The sequence below is a fragment of the Achroia grisella genome, unplaced genomic scaffold, assembly GCF_030625045.1.
Source record: "Achroia grisella isolate CSIRO2021 unplaced genomic scaffold, CSIRO_AGI_Agris_v1 utg511, whole genome shotgun sequence".
NCBI classification, from domain to species: Eukaryota; Metazoa; Arthropoda; class Insecta; order Lepidoptera; family Pyralidae; genus Achroia; species Achroia grisella.
The window spans coordinates 4,094,077-4,118,294 of NW_026712905.1; the positions used below are offsets into that span (position 1 = coordinate 4,094,077).

Consider the following 24,218-nt stretch of genomic DNA (forward strand, 5'->3'; position numbering starts at 1 on the left):
CGAAGATAAAATCATTCAATTTAATCATATGGGGTACCGCAACGTTCTTCGGTTAAATAAGATATTTAAACACACCACATAGCGTCTTCTACTTTCAAACCATAACCTAAGCAGAGCTTGTACATACAATATAAAATAGTTAAGTTTCTTGTGCTCTTCTTCATAGCTGAATTTGCATTCTAAATGGGCAGTATAATCAAACAATGACTATTCAAAAGTGCATAACATTAAGTTTATTTCAATAACGTTAATTACTGTTCTATATATTGTAATTCTTCGTGCACTAATATCAAAGCAAACTTCGTATAAATCGTCTATTTCTCTGTTGTCTCATCTATTTCTGTCACCAAGCAGCTTACTTTGTAATCTGTGGTGCGGTTGTAGAGTGAGACAGGTAGTAAAATTATAGGATAAGGGGCAAACTTATTAGCGCTTCTGAATGTCAACGCATGACCGTACAGAGGGAATCAGATGATAAAATGTGTGACGGTTACCATATAACATCATATGGGCTCTTAGCTTGTTGGTCATACCAACATAAAAAAAAAACTAAGTGGCTGATAGAAATACTTTTCTACAAAAACATAAAAATAATTACAGGTTACTATCTCCTTAGCATTGCGTCACTACTAGAATATTCTAGAATTTCGTAGGTCCAAGTAGTCAGTACCTACACTACTACAGGCATTGAGCTCTATTACGACCCGTTCATGCTCGAAATTGTTTTCTGCGGTTATATATACGTTCAAAGAGACGTGATATAGACACAACCAACAAACAAAAATATTTTATTCCTTATTACAGCCAGAGCCGGCTTGTTATTTTACTTGACAAATATCTTGTTGCTACCATATATCTATTTAAAGGTGTACTGGAACTTTTTTTTAATAAGTTTTTGTATTTATAAAATTGAATATGTGGAAATATTTACATTATATTAGTTATGATTGAAATGCAGATTATTATGTGGAATATTAGTTAAGAATTTTAATTATTTGCTAATTATTTTATTTTTCTAATTCATATGGGTGTCATAATTAATAATTAATCTATAGATAACTAAACTGCTTTAATTTAGTACTTAATTAGATGAGACTAACAACTCACGAAAAACATGAGAAATCTATCCATCGTGTACTTTCTGATTTATTATAAAAGTGTACCTTGACATATTATTTATATCTATTGTTTGCTGACATTGCAAATGATGTGTATTCTGTCTAAGTATCTATATATCTATCTATTTTTATTAATGTTCAGATAACAAATGTCCGCCAATACTAATCTCGAGCGTCGTAACAATTGTATATTTTACTGGTTTCAAAAACTAATCTTCTACCCCGATTTCGGTTTAAACCTTCAATTTAATTAAAAAGTTAATTTTAAGCCGACATAAATTTGTACGCTTGACGAATAAGGCAGAATTTATTATCGACATTCCTTGAGAATGGATCGGATTTTGAATACAATCCGTTAACCTGCAAGGACTGGAATATATAATACATCATTTTAATGTTTAACTTTTTTATTAAACGTCTGAAGATGATGTATTGTAACGAATCGTGGTGGTGTCGATAAAATAATAAAAAGCTGAGATTTTTGTTACTTTATATGATATCGAAAACATACAAATATTAAATAAATATAATTCCACAATTGTTTGAATACAAATATGGTATTCAAATAAATGTGATATTTTTTTAGTTTATTTCATCATCATCTCAGCCCGGAAGGCGTCCACTGCTGGACATAGGCCTACCCCAACGATCGATCCTGCGCTGCTCGCATCCAAGGCCTTCAGCGTTCTTGACCAGATCGTCGGTCTACCTTGCTTTATTTATTTCCACTTTTAGTTTATTTACTTTAATGCAATTAACTAAAGTAAATAAACTAAAAAATATATAATCCACATAATCGACAAGACAACCATTTATTTTTCATTTTTACTTAAATAGTTTATCTATTATATAAATTATATAATATAATAAATATTTTTTATTGTTAGTAGTTAAATATTATGAAACATTTTGAAACAGTTTCCTTGTAGATATACAGAGTTATAAGAGGTAAGAAGTAGGATTATAAACCGATTCAGCAGGTTCGATAGAAACTTCGAATTAGTTGTACGTAAAACATTGCCTCGAGAGATTTACCCGGGCTGAAACTTTTACTATATCTAATAGAAGTGAAGTACGTACCCTAATTCTTCTTTAAGTATTCATGAAACTTATGGAAACATATCGGGGTGAAATCGAATTTATTACACATTTATCGAAATAAAAAGATAACTTATTATTAAACGAAGTAGGACGTGTTATTTATATACATATAATACTAGCTAGCTAGCTACCCGACCCGGCTTCGCATCTGTGTCTTACATATATATATGTAATACACAGTGTAATATATTACACATACAAAGTTTTCTCCTGAATCACTATAGCATTGAAATACGTTGCGTACTTTAAAATATCTAAGCGAACAGACAGCAGAACCAACTTATACTATGCAAAACCTTTTTTTATTTCTGTATTCTATTCATGCGCTACCTATCTATACTCCCTCTGCGCATCAAAGGTTGCTTGAAACTTGTGCAATAAGTTCACCTTTTGTACCTTATTATTCTAATTTACGTCTTCGTAATACTTTTGGTACAAAAAAGAGTTAATAAATATATCCTTATATATTAAATATATTAAATTTCGTTTAAACTCAATGCTAAAACATATTTACATCCGATTGATATAACTATTCGAGTATATAGTCATGCAATATTCATTTAATAAGAAGTCATCATAAATACGAGCGCATAATATATTCCACGAAATGATTCCCAAGGGCCGGTTTGAATGCAGTAATATACATTTAAAAATAAATTGCCTCTTACACAAAATAAGTGTCCATTTCAGAGATTCATGGTAGGGTCGTTAGGGTATCTTTCCTTTGCAATTTACAGACTTACAAAATCAAGGAAATAAAGATACGCAAGTTACCAATGTTCAGAAACGGTTACTTAGTCTAAAGGGCATATTTATTTTAGAATCTTGATTAAAAAAAAACTAAGTCTAAATTTAACAAACTGGCAATTTGTTTCAATTAATTTATATTTTACTATAATATTTGTAATTGATTTAATCTTTCTGTGAAAATTACATTTAATTAATTGTCTGTCAACTATTTACGATTTAATTGGAGAGTAAAAATGCTAACTTTATTTATAACATAATCTGTACCTTTTTATAATACAAAGTTTATTAATTTTAATATAAATGTATATTCACAAATTTTTCATAAACGTAATGAAGGTTTTTCCAAGGAATTTTAAATATTTTTTCTGTTCTTGATAGGCCGTATCTAGATACTACCTAATTTATCTTCTAAGTTGTGAAAAATATCATAATTGATTTTCGGTATGTACATTTTTATTCTATAAACTGAATATATTTTTATTTAACTTAATAAAAAATATGTAATACAAAGTCTTGACTAATATATTTTGATTTATGTCGCATAGACAGACCTTCGTTAAAAGTACCTCCGTCTTTCTAATCAATGGTTCAACTTGGCGAAGTTAACAAAAGAAAAGTTTTCGCAGATTTTAATCTAAAAACTTTGCTATGGCTTTTGTTTTAGTCGTGAACTGAGACGAATAGATCAAGATCTTTTATAGTATTTTGATCAATTGAAATTGTAACAATATTACATTATTAACATTAATTCTTGATACAATAATAATCTCAGGACAATTAACACAGCGCCATCTAGTTCCAAGTTAAGCTACCTAAAGTTTGTGTTATAGATACTAGACAATAACTTGATAACTGATATAAATACATAGATTTATGTTTCGTAATTACATACATATTATTATATATAGAAAATACCCAGCCCATACACACAATAATACTCATAAATATAAATGTTTGTGCCGTGCGAGGAATCGAACCCGCGACCATCGGAAGTAAGGCGATGTGCTAAACAGCTAGACCACCGAGGCCGTTAATATAAATAGTAAATGATGGGTATTATTACATTTTTTAATAATAAAAACAGTTATTTAAATATGATGAACGATAGCCAACCAAGATTATATAATATAATATTTTACTATAATAACTCAAAATGTATTTTTAATCAATACAGGTAATGTTTTATATGATGATTGTGTGTATCGATCTGTGTGTTTTATTTATTTAACTTCAATGTACAACAAATAAAGTGTACAATGTACATATGGCGGACTTAACACTTTGCGGCGTTATCTGTACCAGTCAACCATGAGTAATGCAAAGAAAGATTGATTGTTTTCTATAAATATTATTATTAATGTATTGAAAAAAAAATTATATAAGTGTTTATACCACTTGTCTAGTACCTAGTAGTAGTTATAAGCTCTGCTTGGCTTGGCACTAGATGACGTTGTGTAAATTTTCCAGGGACATTATAATGAGTACATTTCATGCCAGTGAAACCGCGGACATAGTTAATGTCCGCGGTTTCACTGGCATGAAATTTATGGCCTATCTAATATACATGTATAAGTTTATATACAAGTTTTATCAAGAAAATCATAGTTTTTGTGTGAAAGAGTAACAAACATCCATCCGTCATGTGTAAATATTGTGGTGAATAAGTAGATCACTTACAATACGCTTGAGAAGCATTTACAATTGTACCTATCTCCTCCATATACGAGACATACCATGAGAAGCTTATCATAATATGATTAACTATATTTCTTCCTACTTTTAGTTCAATTTTATTTATTTATTAGCGCATAAAACAGATTTCAAACTATACAAGAATTTGATATATTTATACCGAATTACAGGCTCCTAGCGTGTAATTCGGTACAAAACTGGATTGTAATCCAACACTATGTATGTTTAAAAGCTAAATTATATAGACTCATTCAATAAACGCTGGATAAGGCTATATAATAAAAAGTACCTAAACTAAATAGAAAATAGTACATTTAACTACGTAATACTATGAATCATTAAGATAACAGAAATTTATTTATATAAAAAATGTAGCTACGATGTTAAATATATGACATGATATGACATGACATATATAAGACACACTTTAATTTGACTGTTTCTTGAAGCTTGAAATTGTACATCCCTAACTATTTAAGAATTTAATTGTACCTACTTTCCACAAATATTCAATATTATGTTTTCTTACCAACTTTCTTACTAATTGAAGTCAATTCTGCAACTGACACCCATTTGAATCTCAATTCTTTTACTAACGAAGCCGTAAAACTCACTCGACCATTGTCCTGAACGTCTCGTTATTTTTTATAGAATTTCATTTTACAACAAACATAGCTGAAGGTTACCAAAAGAAAACTTGTTTCATTAATGGATTCTATATCTATATATAACAAGTACGTACTTGTTTGTATATTGTTAAATATTTTAGCTGTATATATATAAGTATTAAATAAAAATTGAACTAATTGATTTGAGTTATGTAATAATATACTGCGTATTTTTTTCAATATTATATCAAATTTGTAGTTGTTAACTATGTTGCTTTATAAACTTTTTTGTAACGGTAGAAAAACATTTTAAAAAGAAATCTTATTTAGATATTATGCATACTAAATTAATGTTTACTAATATAATTTTCCATTATTCATCATCGTCGCTTTGTTTATCCCATATCTTTTAGAGTTGATGTAATATGTTTTTCTTTTCCATTCATCTTTGTTTGCAGACATCTTGTTATGAACTCTATTTTTTACCTTCATCTTTAACACAGTTCATCCATATCTTTTTCGGCCTTCCTCTGCCCTTATGACCATTAAATTTTCTATATATAGCAAATATATACAATGTATGTATACATCATCGATACGAGCACATAAAATACACAACAAATATTTAATTAATATTTCAATAAATCAATAATTTATTCCATTTCAATTGCTATTGAACTTAATGAAAATGGCAATTTCGATAACAAGCTTTCCACAAAAAGCAATCAAACATTTCAATTTCCAATTTTAATAATATAATTATATTTCCCAGAAGCATCTCGTACTGAGTTTGTAATTAACAGAGTTTATATTATTATTATACATTTGTAATCTACTCGATCTCATTCACTGTTGATATTCCTCAGAGATTATATAAATGTACAAACTGACCCCGCAAAAGTTGTTTTGCCATATAAATTAAAATCGCTATTATAAAATAGAGGTTGATGCTGGAAGGGTGTAAATTTAGATTAGTATGTATTTTTCAAAGCCACATTATAATATACATATATACATATAGCCAAATGGTGGTCAACCCTTATCACTTAGGGGTATGAAAATTAGATAGTTACCGATTAGAATACAGACCTACTAAATGTGCATATAAAATTGAATAAAAATCGGCCAAGCCGAAGAGAGAGAAGTATGGTAACTAAGTTAGCGAGACGAGGATTTTATATACATATTTATAAGACATATGTAGATAACTCTTCCTGTTTACATAACTGAATGAATACATCATGTAAAATCTAAATAGAATCATCATTCCTTTAAGATAAAATATATCAAAATATTTATACGGGTATGAGCACCCAATCTGATTTGGTTGGATACACAAGGTTCGGTTCACATACCCTCTTCACTGTCCTCTAATTTTATATCGCATTTTAGTTTTAATCTGTATATTACTACACCTTTGTATAAATAAATTCATTTCATTTCAAAATGTATTGACGTCGGGTAAAAGCAATACTTGCATAGGTACCCACATATTGCAAGAAATTTGCTTTAGTAGAAATTCGATTCATTACATATATTTCATCACTTTTATACATTGTAGGTACAAAATTATTTAATATAGTTTGAATATAAAATTATTTTAAGATTTTTTGATATTACATTTTTTAATACCATGACAATAATAGACAAATTGTAAAATTCATCAAAATCGGGCAAAAATATAGTCCTATCTGTTTTAAAGCAAAATGCTTTTTTGTTTGAATTATTATTTAAATATAAATTTAAATTTATTAAACACTAATATAATATGTAGACAAAATTTAAAACAAACAAGAATACCAAATATAAAAACGTTTACAAATATAATAATAAAGTTGGTCAAAAGAATTACACATTTAACTTACCCGTTTCGATAAATCTCTTCATCCAAAAAGCTATGTCTTTAAAAAGGAACAAAATGAATATATCCGATAAAAGAAATAGAGAAACCCCCACGGAAACGTGAAGCGATCATTACTCAGATAGATTTCACTGTCACACAGATTCAACCCCAAAAAGCTGACGGTAACGGGGCCATTTTTCGCTCCGGCACACAACGACATTGCGATCTCTAAACTCGAGGGCCTCACTACGACGTAATTTCCTACGTCGTGTCTAAACGACCTGCCTCAACTAGATAGCGTTTTGATAAAAGCCCATATCACGCGTGCTCCAGAGGGTTTTATTCGACAGTTTACCCATAATTATCCCAAGTTGGAGGCATGTGATGATAATAAGGTGCGATGTATTCATGATGAAATAACGTAAATTTAGTACCGTGTACTATATTTACGTTATCATGTGTTTACAAATTATATTACGTAACTACATTACATGTTCAGTATAGATTGTATTGTGAAAATGTTAATTATGTTATCTGTGGTTAATATATAAAAATTACTATACATATCTACTTTTGAGCCTGATAAATAGAATAACTATTCTGTTCTACAAAAGCGTATTTCTTAATAGAGATCAAAAACAATCAACATATTTATACAACCCATATTTGTTTTGAATTAATAATAACTGTAATAATGTCTAGATGGATTAAATTATTCACAATCTAAGCTCCTATTCATGTTATATAACACAACAAGAGGGTATATCCCTTTCACAATATTTCCAGAGGACATGTAAGAAAAATATAAGAATATTATACTCCTAAAAAACAACATTTCCGCCTTTCTCTTAATACCACCATATAGTTACATGACACAGATTTACCGTAAACAATTTCCATAAAACTAGAACCATCTCGGTAATATGTACCTCAGACAAAGGCGTGCCTACATTTGTATTCCTGCAACTGAATCAATAACTTCTATCGCACCGACACCACAGATCTATTTATCAATGTAGAACAGAAAACACCGCGCTCGTCATCGCTGTCTAAATTAATTGCGGTAGGGACACCGCAATTTTCTTTTTCCTAACTTAAAACCGCTGGGATAATCACGTATTTTATTCATAAACATTAACAGACATAATTATTAAAGATATTTTGATGTTTTTTCCTCATACTTTTTTAGGCAGTAGTAAAATCTTGACAAATAGAAAAACAAGTACTTAAGAAAGAAGTATGAACATGCATAACATGAATAGTTTGTAGTGACATTTTCTTCATAAAATATTTAGTGTCTACCCTTCATTCATTATAATGAATGAAAGGTCTATTGCTTAGTAGCTCTTCTAGGATATTTCTCCTCATACTTTTTTTACACAGTTCTAAAGTCTTGACAAACTAAAAAAATATTACGTTTTACGAGACATACTACATACTAGTTACTGCGTACATATATTAATGAATAACATGAATAGTTTGTAGTGACTTTATCTGCACAAAATGCTTAGTGATGTGCGTTGCCATTTCTGAGAACAAAAGTATTATTGCACTACCATATTTTTGATGTTTATTTTTATGTGCAGTGTCGTCTCTAGCACATAATACATCAATGACCAACAGTACCAACGCCGACCTACAAATGGAAGAATCTACCCTCCATTCGTTATTATACCTTCCATTACTCAGTAGGTGGTAGGGTATTTTCCCACGCGCACAATTACCATGGTCGAGCTTTTCTGACCCTTCCAGCCCTCTGTTACGAATTCAACCGCGAATATTTTATTGCTTTAAATTTTGTATCACGAAACTAGGTCGGTGATGTTTAGTTTATTGTACTAATTGTATAAAACGTGTACCCTTAATGTACAATTCAGCTAGACCTCGCTGCTGAGAAAATAACTTTTCCTACACCCAAAAAAAAGAATCCAAATGTGGTTAATTTTTATTAGATTTTTTACAAAATCGTATCACATGCATATGTACTAATGTCTAATTTAATGATTCTGTAGTTAAATTTATAAACAATAAAGGGTTTTTTCTATGTTTGAAAATGTATGTACATACACATATATACACGCTGGTGAGTCTATTTAGCTTGGTACTAGATGACGCTGTGTGAATTGTCAAAAGAATAATAAATATTGCTATTTTGTATATCGGCATGGTTTTTCACATATTACACTACACTAATATTACACTACACATAATAATAATAAAAAAAAATTATTACAAATGAACACTATGCGCCCTTATCACTTAAAGACTTAACTTAATACTGTAATAACATTATTTGATTCTATATTAAATGTTATATACTAGAAACATAACTCCCGAGTAAGAATAATGGGTTAACTAAGACCATACCTTTCGGTAGTTCTCTGAGGATACTTATAACCATTTACCTGAAAGTTATGTATGAATTACCTTGCCACGTCACGTACAACTAAAGTTCGTGCCTCTACATACTACGATTTCCTTTTGTAACGTTTCATGCCCATTATACATATGTACATAAATATAATAATAGTATGTAACCTTTGTATGATTATGCAAAAACTCCTCTAATGTGGTATTAGCTATTAGCTTTTCTATTATTTGGAAATAGTAATTCAAGTCCTACTTGTGTTATAAGATTGAGTTTTATAATAGGTACACGAGGTTAATAAATATATTTAGTGACACAGTACTCGCTGATGTCTAGGTAGGAAACCGACATATTATATATATAGTTACCGAATTACTACAATCAACTAAACTAATCATGCAGGTTACAATAGAATAATTCCTCTAATTTTAATAATATAGGGCATCAAAAAAACTATTATTTAACATATTTTATTGTAAAAAATTATAATATATATAGTTACTGTTACTATTCTTATAATATTAACATTTTTTTACATCCAAATTTGACGATTCATTAACTATAGCTACATATAAAGTTTAACAAAACGAAAGTACAGTTAATACAAATAAATATATATCCAGTCTCAAATTGTTGACTGATTAAAATGACAAAATATTTTAGTAAAATATAAAAATTATATCTTCTTTTTAAATTCTCGTGAAGATAATTGTGGGAATATATACACATGTCTAATTGTTGCCACTTTTATCGATTAACAATTAAATTATTCGTGCCTTTGTCAGACTTATTTTGTTATCATTAGCGTAAGCATTCATTACGAACATTCCCAAGGAACTTAATAGCCCAGTATCAAATACTTGAATCATCAGTATTCATACTACGAAAAAGTATTTCGGAGAAATACATAAATTCATATTACTAATACATTGTGTTTACATGGGAATCAACACAATGCCCTCGCCCATAATAATAATAATAATAATAACTTTTTAAATAAGTAGTGGATCTGAGATACAAAGTCACGAGTTATCAACAAATTTTTTTTACTTATTAGATGTTACTTTTTTAGATAATAGATGTTCTATGTCCTTCCTTGTGATAGAATCTATTCTCACTTCAAATTTCATTAAAATTCGTTTAGCACTTTAGTCATAAAAACGTAACAAACAGAAAGACTGACATACTTTCAACATTTATAATATTCTTAGTTACATTTCTCCAAAAGAAAAAAAATACAGATCGACTTTGTTTAAATTAAAAGCCGGGTTCTCACAATCACATAAAAACATTAGGTCCAAAATTGGCGCAATATATTCGACATCAGCACAGTCCAGCGCTTGAAACAAAAACGAAGCGATTTGATTCTACCCTTCTGTTGCGATAGGCATGTAACATTTCTGCTTGTTCTGACATAACCAAAAAATCATATTTGTGATTAATATACCACGGTAAAAAGGCATCTGATTTTTCAGATATCAAGAAACAAGATTTTGATCTTGATACGAGTATCAAGAAATAGGATCATTTTAACTTCCAAGAAGGACCGAGGGTACTTAACCATCGATTAATAGTTGGTTCTCTAAATTGTTGTTCGATCTGTTTTCTCTAACTTCAAGTCATTATCATTAAATTTATTGCCTATTACTACTCTGAAAGCGAGCAAGAAGGTAATATTTCACTGCGCCCCATTTCCACTTATAACTTTAAAAATTCAGGTCACAAATGTTTCCAAGGAATAGAGTAGAGTAGAATTAATAATTATCAGATTTAGTACGAAATTAGATGAAAATAATGCGAGGGTTGCGTGAGACGAGCGACGCTTTATTTACACAAATAAATTAACATGCTCAAAATATTAGGCAGAATAGTTTACTTTCCTTGACTACCATATCAACCGTATTAATATATATAATTTAAATAATAAAAAAAGAAATTAATAAATATAATAATAATATTTCAGAAATAGTTATTTGTAGGGAGTCTCTACAAATAAGTATTTCTTTACTATGTTAAACCTACTATAGACTGATAATACTGTAGGTGTAATAGGTAAATATCTTACCTTAGCCCGTTGGAAGCCCATTCATTCATTGCTATTCACGGGCGTTACATGACAAGATGTCCGTGGTGTTGATCATACACAAATAAGCGATGGTTGCCTCTTTTCTTAATTTAGATACCTAGCGTATTTGCGATTCCAGTTAAAAAATGCCTAACTCATTTCCATGTATGTTCAACTCAAAATTATTAATTTGGTGCCAATTCTAATAATTTTATTTAAACAGAATAACCAAATTGGTATTTGATGGTTTATTCTAGTGAATATTTTTGGGAATCATATTATATATGCAATTAATTGACCCTATAATTTTCACTTATTGATTAATTATTTTATTAACAAGTTCCTAACCTAATCAAGATTTTCTCATTAAACATTAAGAATTATTAAAAGGAAAGTTCGTTAAAGAATTTTCACTTTTAAAAACCACTCGGCTAAAAGATACCTTTAGGTTAATTATATTAGAATAATTAATCTTATTGTTTCAGGTAGGCTCCATATTTAAGATTCCCCTTAAAGAATTTAATAAATAAGTACTGAAGCACTTTAAAAGAGATGTTTCACTTTGTATAATTATGAAATTGTATTAAAGGTAGCTACTTGAAAACGTAATTTATTACTTAAGTTTGAAAGTAGCAATCAAACTGTGATGAAATTGTTGCAAGCTTGCTTCGGAGAAGTTAAATTTATCATCTGATATTAAAATAATGTTTTTAACACAAACAAAACTACGTACCTAAGATATAATCTGAACGATTTAGAACTTAATTAATTTCATTAAGATTTAGGTTTAGGTTTATTTAAAACACATTTAATACCAAAATATTATTTTTATTAAAGTTAGGTGTGCAATTTAGCATTACAAATACAACACAGAACTAAGATATAGTCCTATTCCTCCTTACTATTCTATGCTCTGTACTGTACTCAATTGCATAATACAGAATGCCTACATTCAACAAATATACACTGTATAGCTTGAGATAGTGACGATGATGAATTCTAGATACAAGCATTACAATACTATTATATATTGAACTCCCCGCAATCAGCCTTTCGTTCGGGCCGTCCTAGATACAAACAATGGACAAGCATGTAAATTAATATTACATGTAATATTACATACTATCATCAATTCGTTCACTCAAATTCATATTATGAGACACTGGTTTTGCCTTCAGATTTTTATGACCGCCTGATTGCCTGATGTCAATCTTCCTCGAGCATATGATGGAAATTGTATAGTTGCCATATCGTGGTTATTATTCCTATAAATATTACATGTCATCAAAAATCTTAAGGTGACGAAAATAGTTGTTTTTTAGACCGAGGAAATCATACACGCAAAACAAAGTGTTAAACTTGTTACTATATCTTTGAGATTATCGTATTAATATTAAATATACGTTTAATACATTTAATATTAAAAATACATTATCAAATGTAAATGTACGTAGTGTTTGTGATGATCTCAATAGTTCACTTGGTACAATTCAATTGAACGTGGGGGTTAAATTAAAGTGATTCCACCACCATCACTCTGATTAATTTGTTTTTTTTATCAATATTTCCATCAGTAAAATTTGTATCAGAAATATAAATTAACACAAACGGTTACATTAGTCGGGGTAGTAATCACTGGGCTATGACGCACCACTCTCCACTTTATATGAGTATTAAATATTTGCCAATATCCAATACTAATCTTCCCAAATAGGTCACCTTACAGATATGAAGTAGGACACAAAGGAAAGAAAATTATTAGAACGTGAAAAGATGATTTGAAAAGTTTTCCCCGGAGTCGGCACAAATGTAGATATTCGTTGCCAGTGCATTCATAAAAGATGAACGCATTTGGTGGATTAATCCATTTAGTTGCGGTATGATTTGCCAACTCCACTTCCCGTACGACATTCAAACTTATGATTCGACATAAGTTTCTCCGTACTTTCTACGAGTGGAAAATGTAATATCCAATATGTATTACAAATAACATTAGAGTATTATGTCATATTGGAATATAATGTAACAATAAAAAAAAATCTATTTGAATGGTAGAAAAGACTTTATTTACATAATTAGAATAGGTAGGTATAATTAGAATTAGGTCCATAATACATAAATAGTTCTGCGCTGTGGATCTAGCGCAGAACTATTTATGTATTATGGACCTAATTCTTTAAGATTTCGATGTCGTAACGAAGACACCCACATTTTACTGGATATATTTTAATCAACTAAAACGATTGATTTTTTTGTTTGTTATCGGTGTATCCACCACAGTACAGTCCATCAGGAATTTATGTAGTTGACACACAAAGTTATTTAGTGTTAGTTAGATTCCGTTTCACAAACTTTCGGTCTCAGTACGATTAGAGGACCACGCAGCTATGACGCTTTATTAATAATTTTATTTTATTGTGAGTATAACATATTCGGAGCTTTGTACATTAACAATTTACGTCACTGCACATCATGCAAATTGCAATGTTGAACTGACATTGTCTTGCAAACCGCAATGCCATCGCAATGCATGCAGACTAATGAATTACTCGTACATGTATGCAGAGATATTATAATTATGTAGGAGGTTGTTTGGTACGCTTTCTAAACGTACATACCTAACATTTATGTGTTATGCACACATTAATACTTGTATTCATAAAATATCAGAAATTAAAATAATTTCTTAACCATACTAAAATTTAATTATCTAAATCATAGTAAGGAACATGTAAAGAGTCACTTAATAAAACGAATTAACATTATAAATACGAATGTCGGTCAGTTTGTTTGTTACGTTCTTACGACTAAACGGCTGAACTAATTTAAATAAAATTTAACGTGAACACAGACTAAGATATTTAGAAGATGGAAATAGGCTATCGATAAGTCAAAAAAAATGTTTGTAAGGAGATGAAATAGGGGATGCAGTTATTAAAGCAAAAACAGTTTCGGGTAATAACTATTATTTAATAAGTTCGGGTAGTTCCTACTTCATCCATATTAAAACAGTGTACTTCATAAGTGGTGGCAGCTGGTGCGGACTAATTGCCTACATGACGCCACCATTTCCAACTTAATTAAACAATAGTCGCTCAATAGTGGCTAATGGGAAGAATGTACAGCCGTGTAGCTTTTGGCGGCAAAATGCCTGTTTTAATGATCCAACTTCCATCGGTAATATCTGTATTAATTTATGATTGTTCTCTCTGGAATTGTTATGGAAAACTTCTAAACAAATCAGTTAGTCAGTACTTTATTTTTTATTATTAATGGAGGACTCTCATTTATGACATTTTAGCCACTTAAAACAAGTCAATTTAGTGATGTGAAGCAGTTGTGTAAATCAATTGTCAATATAAATGGAACATCATAATAATATTTTCTCGTTTCTATCAGTAATATCTTTTATCATAATATGTTTTTTTTTCAACACACTCAGAGGCTATATATTTTTGCCTTTATGAGCTAAAGAGTCACTATACAGCTACGCGGAGCCTACGCATACTCTACGCAAACTCTACGTTGCGTTTCCCGCGCTTAATTGTTTTCCATTCTCAAACATATTTTTTTAATTTCTCCAAAACGGTTCATTATTAAAATAAATAAATATAATTCAAATAAGTACCAATGTTTATCAATTGTATCTTATTAGGTTTATAATGTCAAAAAGATTGTATTTTTCTAATTCATGAAGGAGACCAGAGAAGTTTACATTCTGTTAATACAGTATGTACGTAGTAACGTATGAAAGTAATGACTACATTAATCAAACTATAGTAATATTTAGATATCAACTCGAGAACACACAATTTGATTGAAATTACAAACAAAATAACAATGCCAGTTATAGTAAATAGCATACATCCAAATTAATCAATTTGCATTTAATAATACCTGATTAGGAGGAGATATATAATTTAATGAAAAATCTTGATCTGTTTTTGTTAATGCATATTATCACTAAAATACAACACATACTAATTTGACAGCTAAAATAAAATACTTCTTTCTTTAAACTGGTACTTAAGTTACAAAATTGTTTGTACGCAAATATTGATTAAACAGGCCCTATTATCAATGTACTTTGTAAATTTAACTCCATGTAATAAACATCAGCAATATGTAGGAAACCTTAGCTTAGGAGTAATAATACATGTTGTATTTTAGTAACATAAATATGACAATAAATAATACAGTACCTGGCATACATGGAATGGAGAGCATCCTAATTACACATTAATATTGCATGATCAAACCATTGAGTCAGACTCTACATGCTATGTCTACTTGTAATATCATGAATTTATTATTGTTGTATAATATTTACACATATATGTACATTACATTACAGTAGAAAGCTCTAGATCTCAATTTTGAATGTGGAAATAATAATAATACTATTTCAGAACAATTCACACAGCGCCATCCAGTCCCAAGCTGCTTAGCTTGTGCTATAGTTACTAGACGACTAATATAAATACATATATACTTTTTTTGTATTTACATACTTAATATGTATAGAAAACACCCAGATCGATACAACCCATCATACCCATAAATACAAATGTTTGTACCGTGCGAAGAATCAAACCTCAGACGTGTAGCGGTGTGCTAAACCGCTAGACCACCGAGTTGGTTAAATATATAGAATATATTGAATTTATATATACAATTTCTATGTTTAAAAGGTTATTTACGACTTTCAGGTTTTTCTAATGTACATGTGTACAATATAAGCTAGGAACAATAACATTTTCATTATTTTGTGTAGATCATATATTTCTTTATAACTTCTGACTTCATAATACAAAAAATGTATAATACTACGATGTTTAATTTAATTTCATAGTTGTCGATGAATTATTGTGTTTGACAAAATTATGTAGTTATTCTATAAAAATTGTATATGTATATTTGGAAATTTATATGTATTACTGGAAAGCAAATAACTGAACATACATATGTTACGACGTTCATAACAAAATTCGCCCTTCCCGAGGGTGATAAATAGGGGTTTCAAGTTTATAGGTCGTTGATTTTACTATCAATAAGAATTGTTTACATAACAAAGGCGTAATGGGGAGGGAAGAGTAGATTATTAGTAATGATAAATATATATTACTGTTAATGATTCTATACGAGCGAACTCTACAGTAAAATATTGTAACAGATTTCTGATGCATTTAACTTTCATGTACTAGAATTATTGCTATTGGATAATCTATTACTTAAATACGATACGATATGGCTTTCTGGAATTTTATTTTTCGTGTGTAATTTTTTTCATAAATAAAAGATCATATATTCCAGGAAAAAGATCTAAACTTAAAAACCAAAGCGTTATATATCTTAGATTATCTTACTAATATTATAAACGAAAGTTTGTGAGTATTAATGGATTTTTTATTGAAGTTACTCTTTCACGCTGAACTTATTTATTTATATATATTATATATATTATATAAATTATACTTTAACGACGGGTTTTGAAAAAACATTTCGGGCGAAATGTTAAATGATAAATATCGACTAAATGTGATGCAGACGAAGTTGCGCAACTAATATATACTATTTAATCCAACTCCTACAAAGTTTTTCCGAGATACAATAAATACATATATATTACAAGAATTTCTGGTTTCAAGTATGATTACAAAGCTTAGTAAAATGGCAGGTAATATTTATTTTACCGAATAATCAAAACGTAGCACTTTATTTCTTACATACTGGCAACACTGGGTAACTGCTAAGCGTGTTATTATTCCCCATGGTTATACGCGTTCTGAATTCTTAGTTTAATTAAAATTTGCTCTTTCCTACATATACTGGTGTTGCATCAACAGTAATAAAAGTAAATTAAAGTTTGCTCACAAAGCAGCAGGAGTTAACGTTTGCAGGAAAATTAAATAACACATATTCTTTTAATTTGTGTAATATAACAGAAACATGTGTATATATTTCAATTTATATGTAAAACACATATATTATTTTGTTTTATACCTACCCAAAATATTTTGAGCATATGAATATATAGAGATACAGCGTAAGAAATAAAAGTGAACTTTTGCTTGTATAACGGGAAAGAATAATCTCGAAAACAATTTTAAGCAATTTTAATAGATACCATTTCTAATAGAATATATACAAACATTAAATATTCAGCAAAATACTTTTCTTTTTAGTAAATGAAACGCTACTATGATCATAGAATATTTCATTCTTTGAACTAAATACTATAATTATTCAATAATAACATTATTACGCTACATAATGCAATCAAGTCAAAACCACGCAAGCCACATTAACCTCAATAAACATTTTTAGTCTTGTTTTGTTCTAGTTTCTCCTTTACTTTGTTCTCTGTAATTAGCTTTATTAATTCACTTGTGAATGAATAAAAATAAGTCAGAAAAAGCTTTCTTGTATTTATTTTAAATTCATAATGCGACCCAATTGAATTATTTTAGTTCATACAAAAGATTTTTTTATTATATCAGTTGAAAGACTTATATACATGATTATGAAGATTTTATTTATTTAAAATTAATCAATATAAACTGAAAAAAATACTATTCAACAGAAGTTATGGCTTGCTTGACCAAAAATTTTGAATTCGGCCAAAATGTTTCATAAATGGTTGATATGTAGTGTTCACATAGTAATAATATTTTACCCATAAGTGGAAAGGCATAGACCACTTAATCACGATGCTTAATTTTCTATAATATTTCGTTTGCAATCAATGAATACTATTCAAAGGTTCTAACTACTTTTATGAAATTCAAATTTTATTTAAAATCAAAGACTGTCACGTTATCATACTTACCGCGAAAGCATTCCACAGAGCAACATCTAAATAGTAAGGGTTAGAGAATTTATTCTCACCTCTGCCCTTTTACCCTTTGGATCAAATAACCGTTTATTAGATTTTAGATAAAGTAACCTGATATATAGGGTTAAGTCGCACCATTATTGACTAAGGCGATTGGCGTCATATGGAACGCCAGGTGGCTATCAAATATCAAGTAAGTGACAATAAATATTTGTAGGCAGCAAATGTATTATTCTGCAGGGCAGAAAAAAAAATAATGGGGTCTATGACTCTACTATTATTGAGTAATATACACTACGAAATATCAGAAAATATACTGTGACACTTGTAATAACCCTTATGAAGTGGTGTGGGTGTTTAATAATGGGGATTAGTGACCAGATTCCCAAGAATATATTGTAGCGAATATATGTCAAAATATCGTAGAGAAATCATATACACCGTTAAAAAATACTCCTCAAGCAATGCCCTTCCTGAGGAACTATAGAGAATTTTTCATGATGACACAAATTCCCAGACAATAATAGTATGTAGTTCAAAAATATATATAGATAAATTTCTTTTACCATGCCTAAACTCTTGGTCTGTACCTCATTGGATCTTAAAACAAAACTGATTGGATTCATTTTTCAATGTCTGACGTTAAGTGGGCTCAAGTTATCGGTGAGCTATGAGTTATGACGGTTCCATAAGGAAATATCCACATCGGTTTTTTCTATTTGCTGAACAGAAATCAATGTTATTAATACAGCTCTTATTCATGCCATTGTTATGTATTATTGTACATATATTTGAACAAGGAATAGTAACTAAGAGAAATATTGCTACTTTATATTATTGACTAGCTAGCCCCGCGACCGTACTTGTAGAACGTTATAGATTGTAATCAGATTAGAAAAAAACAAAAACTAAATTTTCAGTTAAGCTCAAGCTAAGGTTTAAACTATGTCGGAGATTTGGGCGCACAGTCAAACAGATAAAAATCTCACAATCATTGTTTTGGGGTCGGTCAAAGAATAGTTGTAGAAACCGATATTGGCACCGTACGTTTGTTTTATCTCACCAGGGCTAATCTGTTTTTAATGTCTTACCTGTTGAGATTTAATGTCTCTTCAGAACAGATAATGGCGATAGTACCTACCTACGTATTGGCAAGCGATCTAAGACCGACCACATGCAATTCAGCTGCTTAGTGTTCTTTATCTTTGGTCCTAACACAAATTCTAGCCATATCTTCAAATATTTTAACTGCATTTACATTTTTATCTATTAGGTACGAAACTATCACCACGCTAATGTGCGTTATAAATACGAAATTGGGTGTATATTCAAAATAACACAGGGTATAATAAAAAAAAAACAAATTATATTATTTTAGTTTGCGACTAAAACTATCTCGTCTGATGACTGAAATGCAGTAAAACAATTATTCATTGCCTATTATAATGAAACAATAATTTAGGTTAGATAATAAAAATAAAATAACATATTTAATATGAATTTTTTACCACTATAATGCTTGTTACATCGTTATTTGTGTTGTTATTTTACAGTAAGATTATACAAAATTATAATTTTTCCGACACAAATAATGCTTTTTGCATCTTTGTCTAATAACTATTTTAGAATTCTTCGTTTAAAATAGCATTCTATTCATACCAAGTAATTATTTTTTAATTTCAAAATAAATATCCTAAGATACTATTGCGAGACTCTCAACCAATGATAAAAAACATAAGACTCTAAAAATATATATATAATAAGGTAAAGGTAAGGTAACATTTAATAAAAGCAACTAATGGAATACAATTGAATTTTCTCTAATTGCGCTTAAATAAATAATAGATGATGCGAGGAAAAAGTATTCTTTCGGTAGCGGCTACTACATGGCATTGCAAATTGAAGTTGTAGATACGTAATAAACTAAGAACATTTTATTAGTACTATCACAAAATCTTTTAGAGCGGTAGACAAATGGGAGATGAATGTTCGCTGTCCCTTGATCCCTCGTGAAGCCGTGTCTGCATCACAACTATCAATAATTCAAATCCAATCTGTACCTAGAGTGTGGTTTGTGCAATACGAGTATAACTATTTCGTCAACTGAGTTGTCTGCTAAAGTCACACTACTCAAGTTTGCATACCATTTTGGAGATTAACTGTATTACGCAAAAGAGTGAGATTCGACGGATAGATTTAAATAAGTTTTAAAACACGTCAGAGGGGTGTCAGAAATTGTCATTTTTATTAGGTGTTTTTTAGTATCTGTATTGCGCATCTTTGCCTTAAAGAATTAATTCAACTTGTGTTAATGTAACTTAAAGTAAATCCATGTTAAAAATGTTCTTGAAAGCTGACCAGTACTGTTGGTATTAATTGAGTAACAAATACTCAAAATATGTAAAAATCGTAAAAATTTTTTTAAACAATTTAATCGGCAGATAGAGTGATGACTAAGCATTTTGGTAATTGTACCAAAATGATCATTACATAGTATAAAATAAAGTCCCCATCACTGTCTGTCCCTATGTATGCTTAATTGTTTTAAACTACGCAAGGGATTTGAAGCGGTTATTTTTAATAGATAGAGTGATTCTAGAGGACCGTTTATATATGTACAATACATGTATATCCGTGCGAAGCAGGGGCGAGTAGCTAGTAATCAATAAAATAAATATATACATTAGTATAGCCTCAACAGTAAGTTAATGTAATAAAATAAGTAAATAAAAATATTAAATTGACTTGGATTTCTAAATATACGTATCTGGTAATATCTTAATCTATATAAAATAATTAATTTCTATTTAAAATTTTATCATTTATAAATTTAGTGCAAATTATATTATTTGATTTGTACTTTCGAAATATAGCTCTGATCTTTATTCTGTTTGTCACGACATTATTTTCTTTTGCTTAGTCTCTGAAAACCTATTATTATTATATTATTGGCTTTCTCTAGAAATGTACTGTTGATTTAATGTATTGTATTCTAATGTGTTTGTTTTCTAATAAATAAATAGATAAATAAGAATGAAAGTACCTAAGCATTTTTTCCCAGTTAACTACTCTATATAACAATATAAATTAGTCTCTGTCAGCATAATAAAATATATGACAGATTAAATATTGTGTGTGGAAAATAAAACTGAATCTGTTTTAGCCAGTACTTTATTTTTACCTTTTAAAAATTCAAATAACTTATTAAAAATACCGGCAAAATATACAACAAATTACTCGGATACCCTTTTTGTTAAAATCTGTTTTCATTCTTTATGGGCACCGCAATATTTTGTTGCATAGTTCGTACAAAGCTTGTTACATTGTTAGTCCTCATAGGAACAAAAATTAACAACATTTTACAAAAAAAGATATAGAATTTTTACTCTGTTGTAACATTTTTACTCTATCATTATTAGATACTTTTGTAAATCTACACTAATCGCAGAATTATAAAAAGTGAAACACCTTTTTGCGGTAACATTCTGGAGGACTAAGATTTTTTAATATACTTGGAATGATTAACAAATAATTTCAAGGCTCATCTGAATTTCAGTGGTGACCGTGGGCTGTATATTATATATAAACAACAAACACAATCATGTCGTCACGTGACTCTCGTATACCACTCGTGCTTTGCCGCTCTGGAGAAATAAGATATCATAACCTCATCCACAGTATTTATCTGCTCAGTAACTGTTACAAACAAAGTTGCTAAGCGGCTGAAATAGGTAAGATAAAGACTAAGAGGACTTTGAATAAAGTCTACCTCAAATTAGAAAAAAAGATATTTGTTTCTATTCTTTTGTTGCCGAATTTTTGTACACAAAATGTGACAATGGCAATTCCTTACTAAATAATGAATAATCGACGTCGATTAATTTGATAACAACATGTAAAACAACTTATCTGCATCCGAAATTGGCTCTGCCAATATACCGTCTTTTCTTACGGTATTAAATAAAAGTATTTTCTCCTTTCTTATAGCAAAACGGCGAGGATGTGCACCCACGTATCAGTATGGAGATGAAGAAACATGAGAAGCCCGGCAGCCTGTCGCCAGTGAAGCCGGCGCTCAAGAAGGAGAACGACGACGGCAAGTCCTCGCGGTCCAGCAGCAAGTCAGAGAAGGAACTGAAACTGCCCTCGGAAAAGTCACCAAGCGATGATGGTTCAGGATTAAGAAAGGAGCGACGTCTGTCAAAAGCTAGTGAGAGTTCAAAGGATACATTTGACAGGTTTGTTTATCCAGACTAATATTGTTAATCTGTGTGTCTATAAATCTGTTTGTTACCTTGTTACGGTTGAACCAATCTAATGACATCTATATTTTATATATGATGGCCTCGGTGGTCTAATGGTTTAGCATGACGCTTTACTTCCAGTGATCGCGGGTTTTATTCTTCGCATGGTACATACATTTGTATTGTAGCGGTTTGGGTGTTTTCTATGTATACTATGTATGTTTTTACAAAAAAAATGTATCCAAATATTCTATCAGTTACCCATAACTCTGCTTAGCTTGGAACTAGATGGCGTCGTGTGTATTGTCAAGTGATATTATAGAAGGACGGACATAGGCCACCTTTTAAAATAAAATAAACAAAACTGACAATGTCGCGGGTAAAACTCGTTATTATGTCTACGTTCTTACGTTTTTGTATAATTGTAGGCGTGTCATACATCGCTCGCTACGTTGCAGCGTTGTATTATAATATGACGATCCCTTGATTTCATACGCCAAACTACAATGCAATGTAAATGATTCCGTGAACTTCGTACGACCTACAATAGTGGTAATGCAATATTTTTCTCTCCTTTTATAGTTTAATAAATAAATAGGAAATATGACATATATGTATGTTGTTAGTTTATTTATTTGAGATTGTGAAGGACTATTTTAATTTTTTATCAAATCAGAAATAATTTATCATGTAGGACATTTTAGTCGCTATTGAACGTCAGGTTATTTTTATTACTATTTTTCCCTGCCGTCCAGTTCAATATACAGAGTCAACTGAGAACTGGCAAGAAACTCAACTAAATTTCCTTTTTCTTAAAAGCTGGTTTATTATCGAGGGCGAGGTGGCGAGAAACTAGTTCATCCATAAAGTTATGATTATGCAATCACCCGGGAGTCTATATTATCATCATGCTGTAAGAAGAATCATCCAGTAATTAGACGACGAAAACGTTCAAGTAACAAGTTAAGCAATAAAAATAAACATGGCGTCGATACAAATAGAACACGCCCAACTAGAATGATCGATTGTAACCAAACCAATGTCTGGATAATAGCCCATAATAAGTTGGGCAAGTTCGTGTCGAGAGGTATTTTGTTGGGGTTCGTTGTCACGCACGGTGATCACGGAATTTGGGTATAGTAGGCACTTATCTAGGGTTACTAGTGACAGGAATTTTCGTGACAAGTCCCGAGTTTTGACGATGGTCAGAGAAACAAGGAGAAGTTGTAACCACCTAGATATTTTAATTAAACTACATTTTTTTATTCAAAAATATGAATACCAAAAAAGCGTTATCATAAAGAATTGTACTAGATCATATTTTAATTTTATTCATTTAATAATATTAAGTTTTATTCGATGTTATTTATTCAATCAAAATAAATGATTTCAAACAAATTTATTATTATCTGATGACAGACATATCCACTAGGTACTTTTAATTCTATTTGACGGCGAATATTTTATATACCTAATATTAACAATTAATAGTATATATTGTTATATTTAAATAATCAGTTAAATACATAATATATTTATAGTATATGGAACAATATACTGAGTAGTCACACATTGTCGGGAAATCCCATAATTT

The 24,218-nt window shown here is 29.9% G+C and overlaps 1 protein-coding gene across 1 annotated transcript in view; it reads left to right on the top strand.

Annotated features, from left to right (window-relative positions):
• Window positions 1-24,218, top strand: part of LOC131846492 (uncharacterized) — a 70,355-nt gene that overhangs the window by 19,487 nt on the left and 26,650 nt on the right. The window contains exon 2 of the mRNA XM_059195810.1: window positions 22,368-22,618. Within this exon, the coding sequence (XP_059051793.1) occupies window positions 22,401-22,618 (218 nt within the window). The 5' untranslated portion in view covers window positions 22,368-22,400. The remainder of the gene's footprint in view (window positions 1-22,367; window positions 22,619-24,218) is intronic.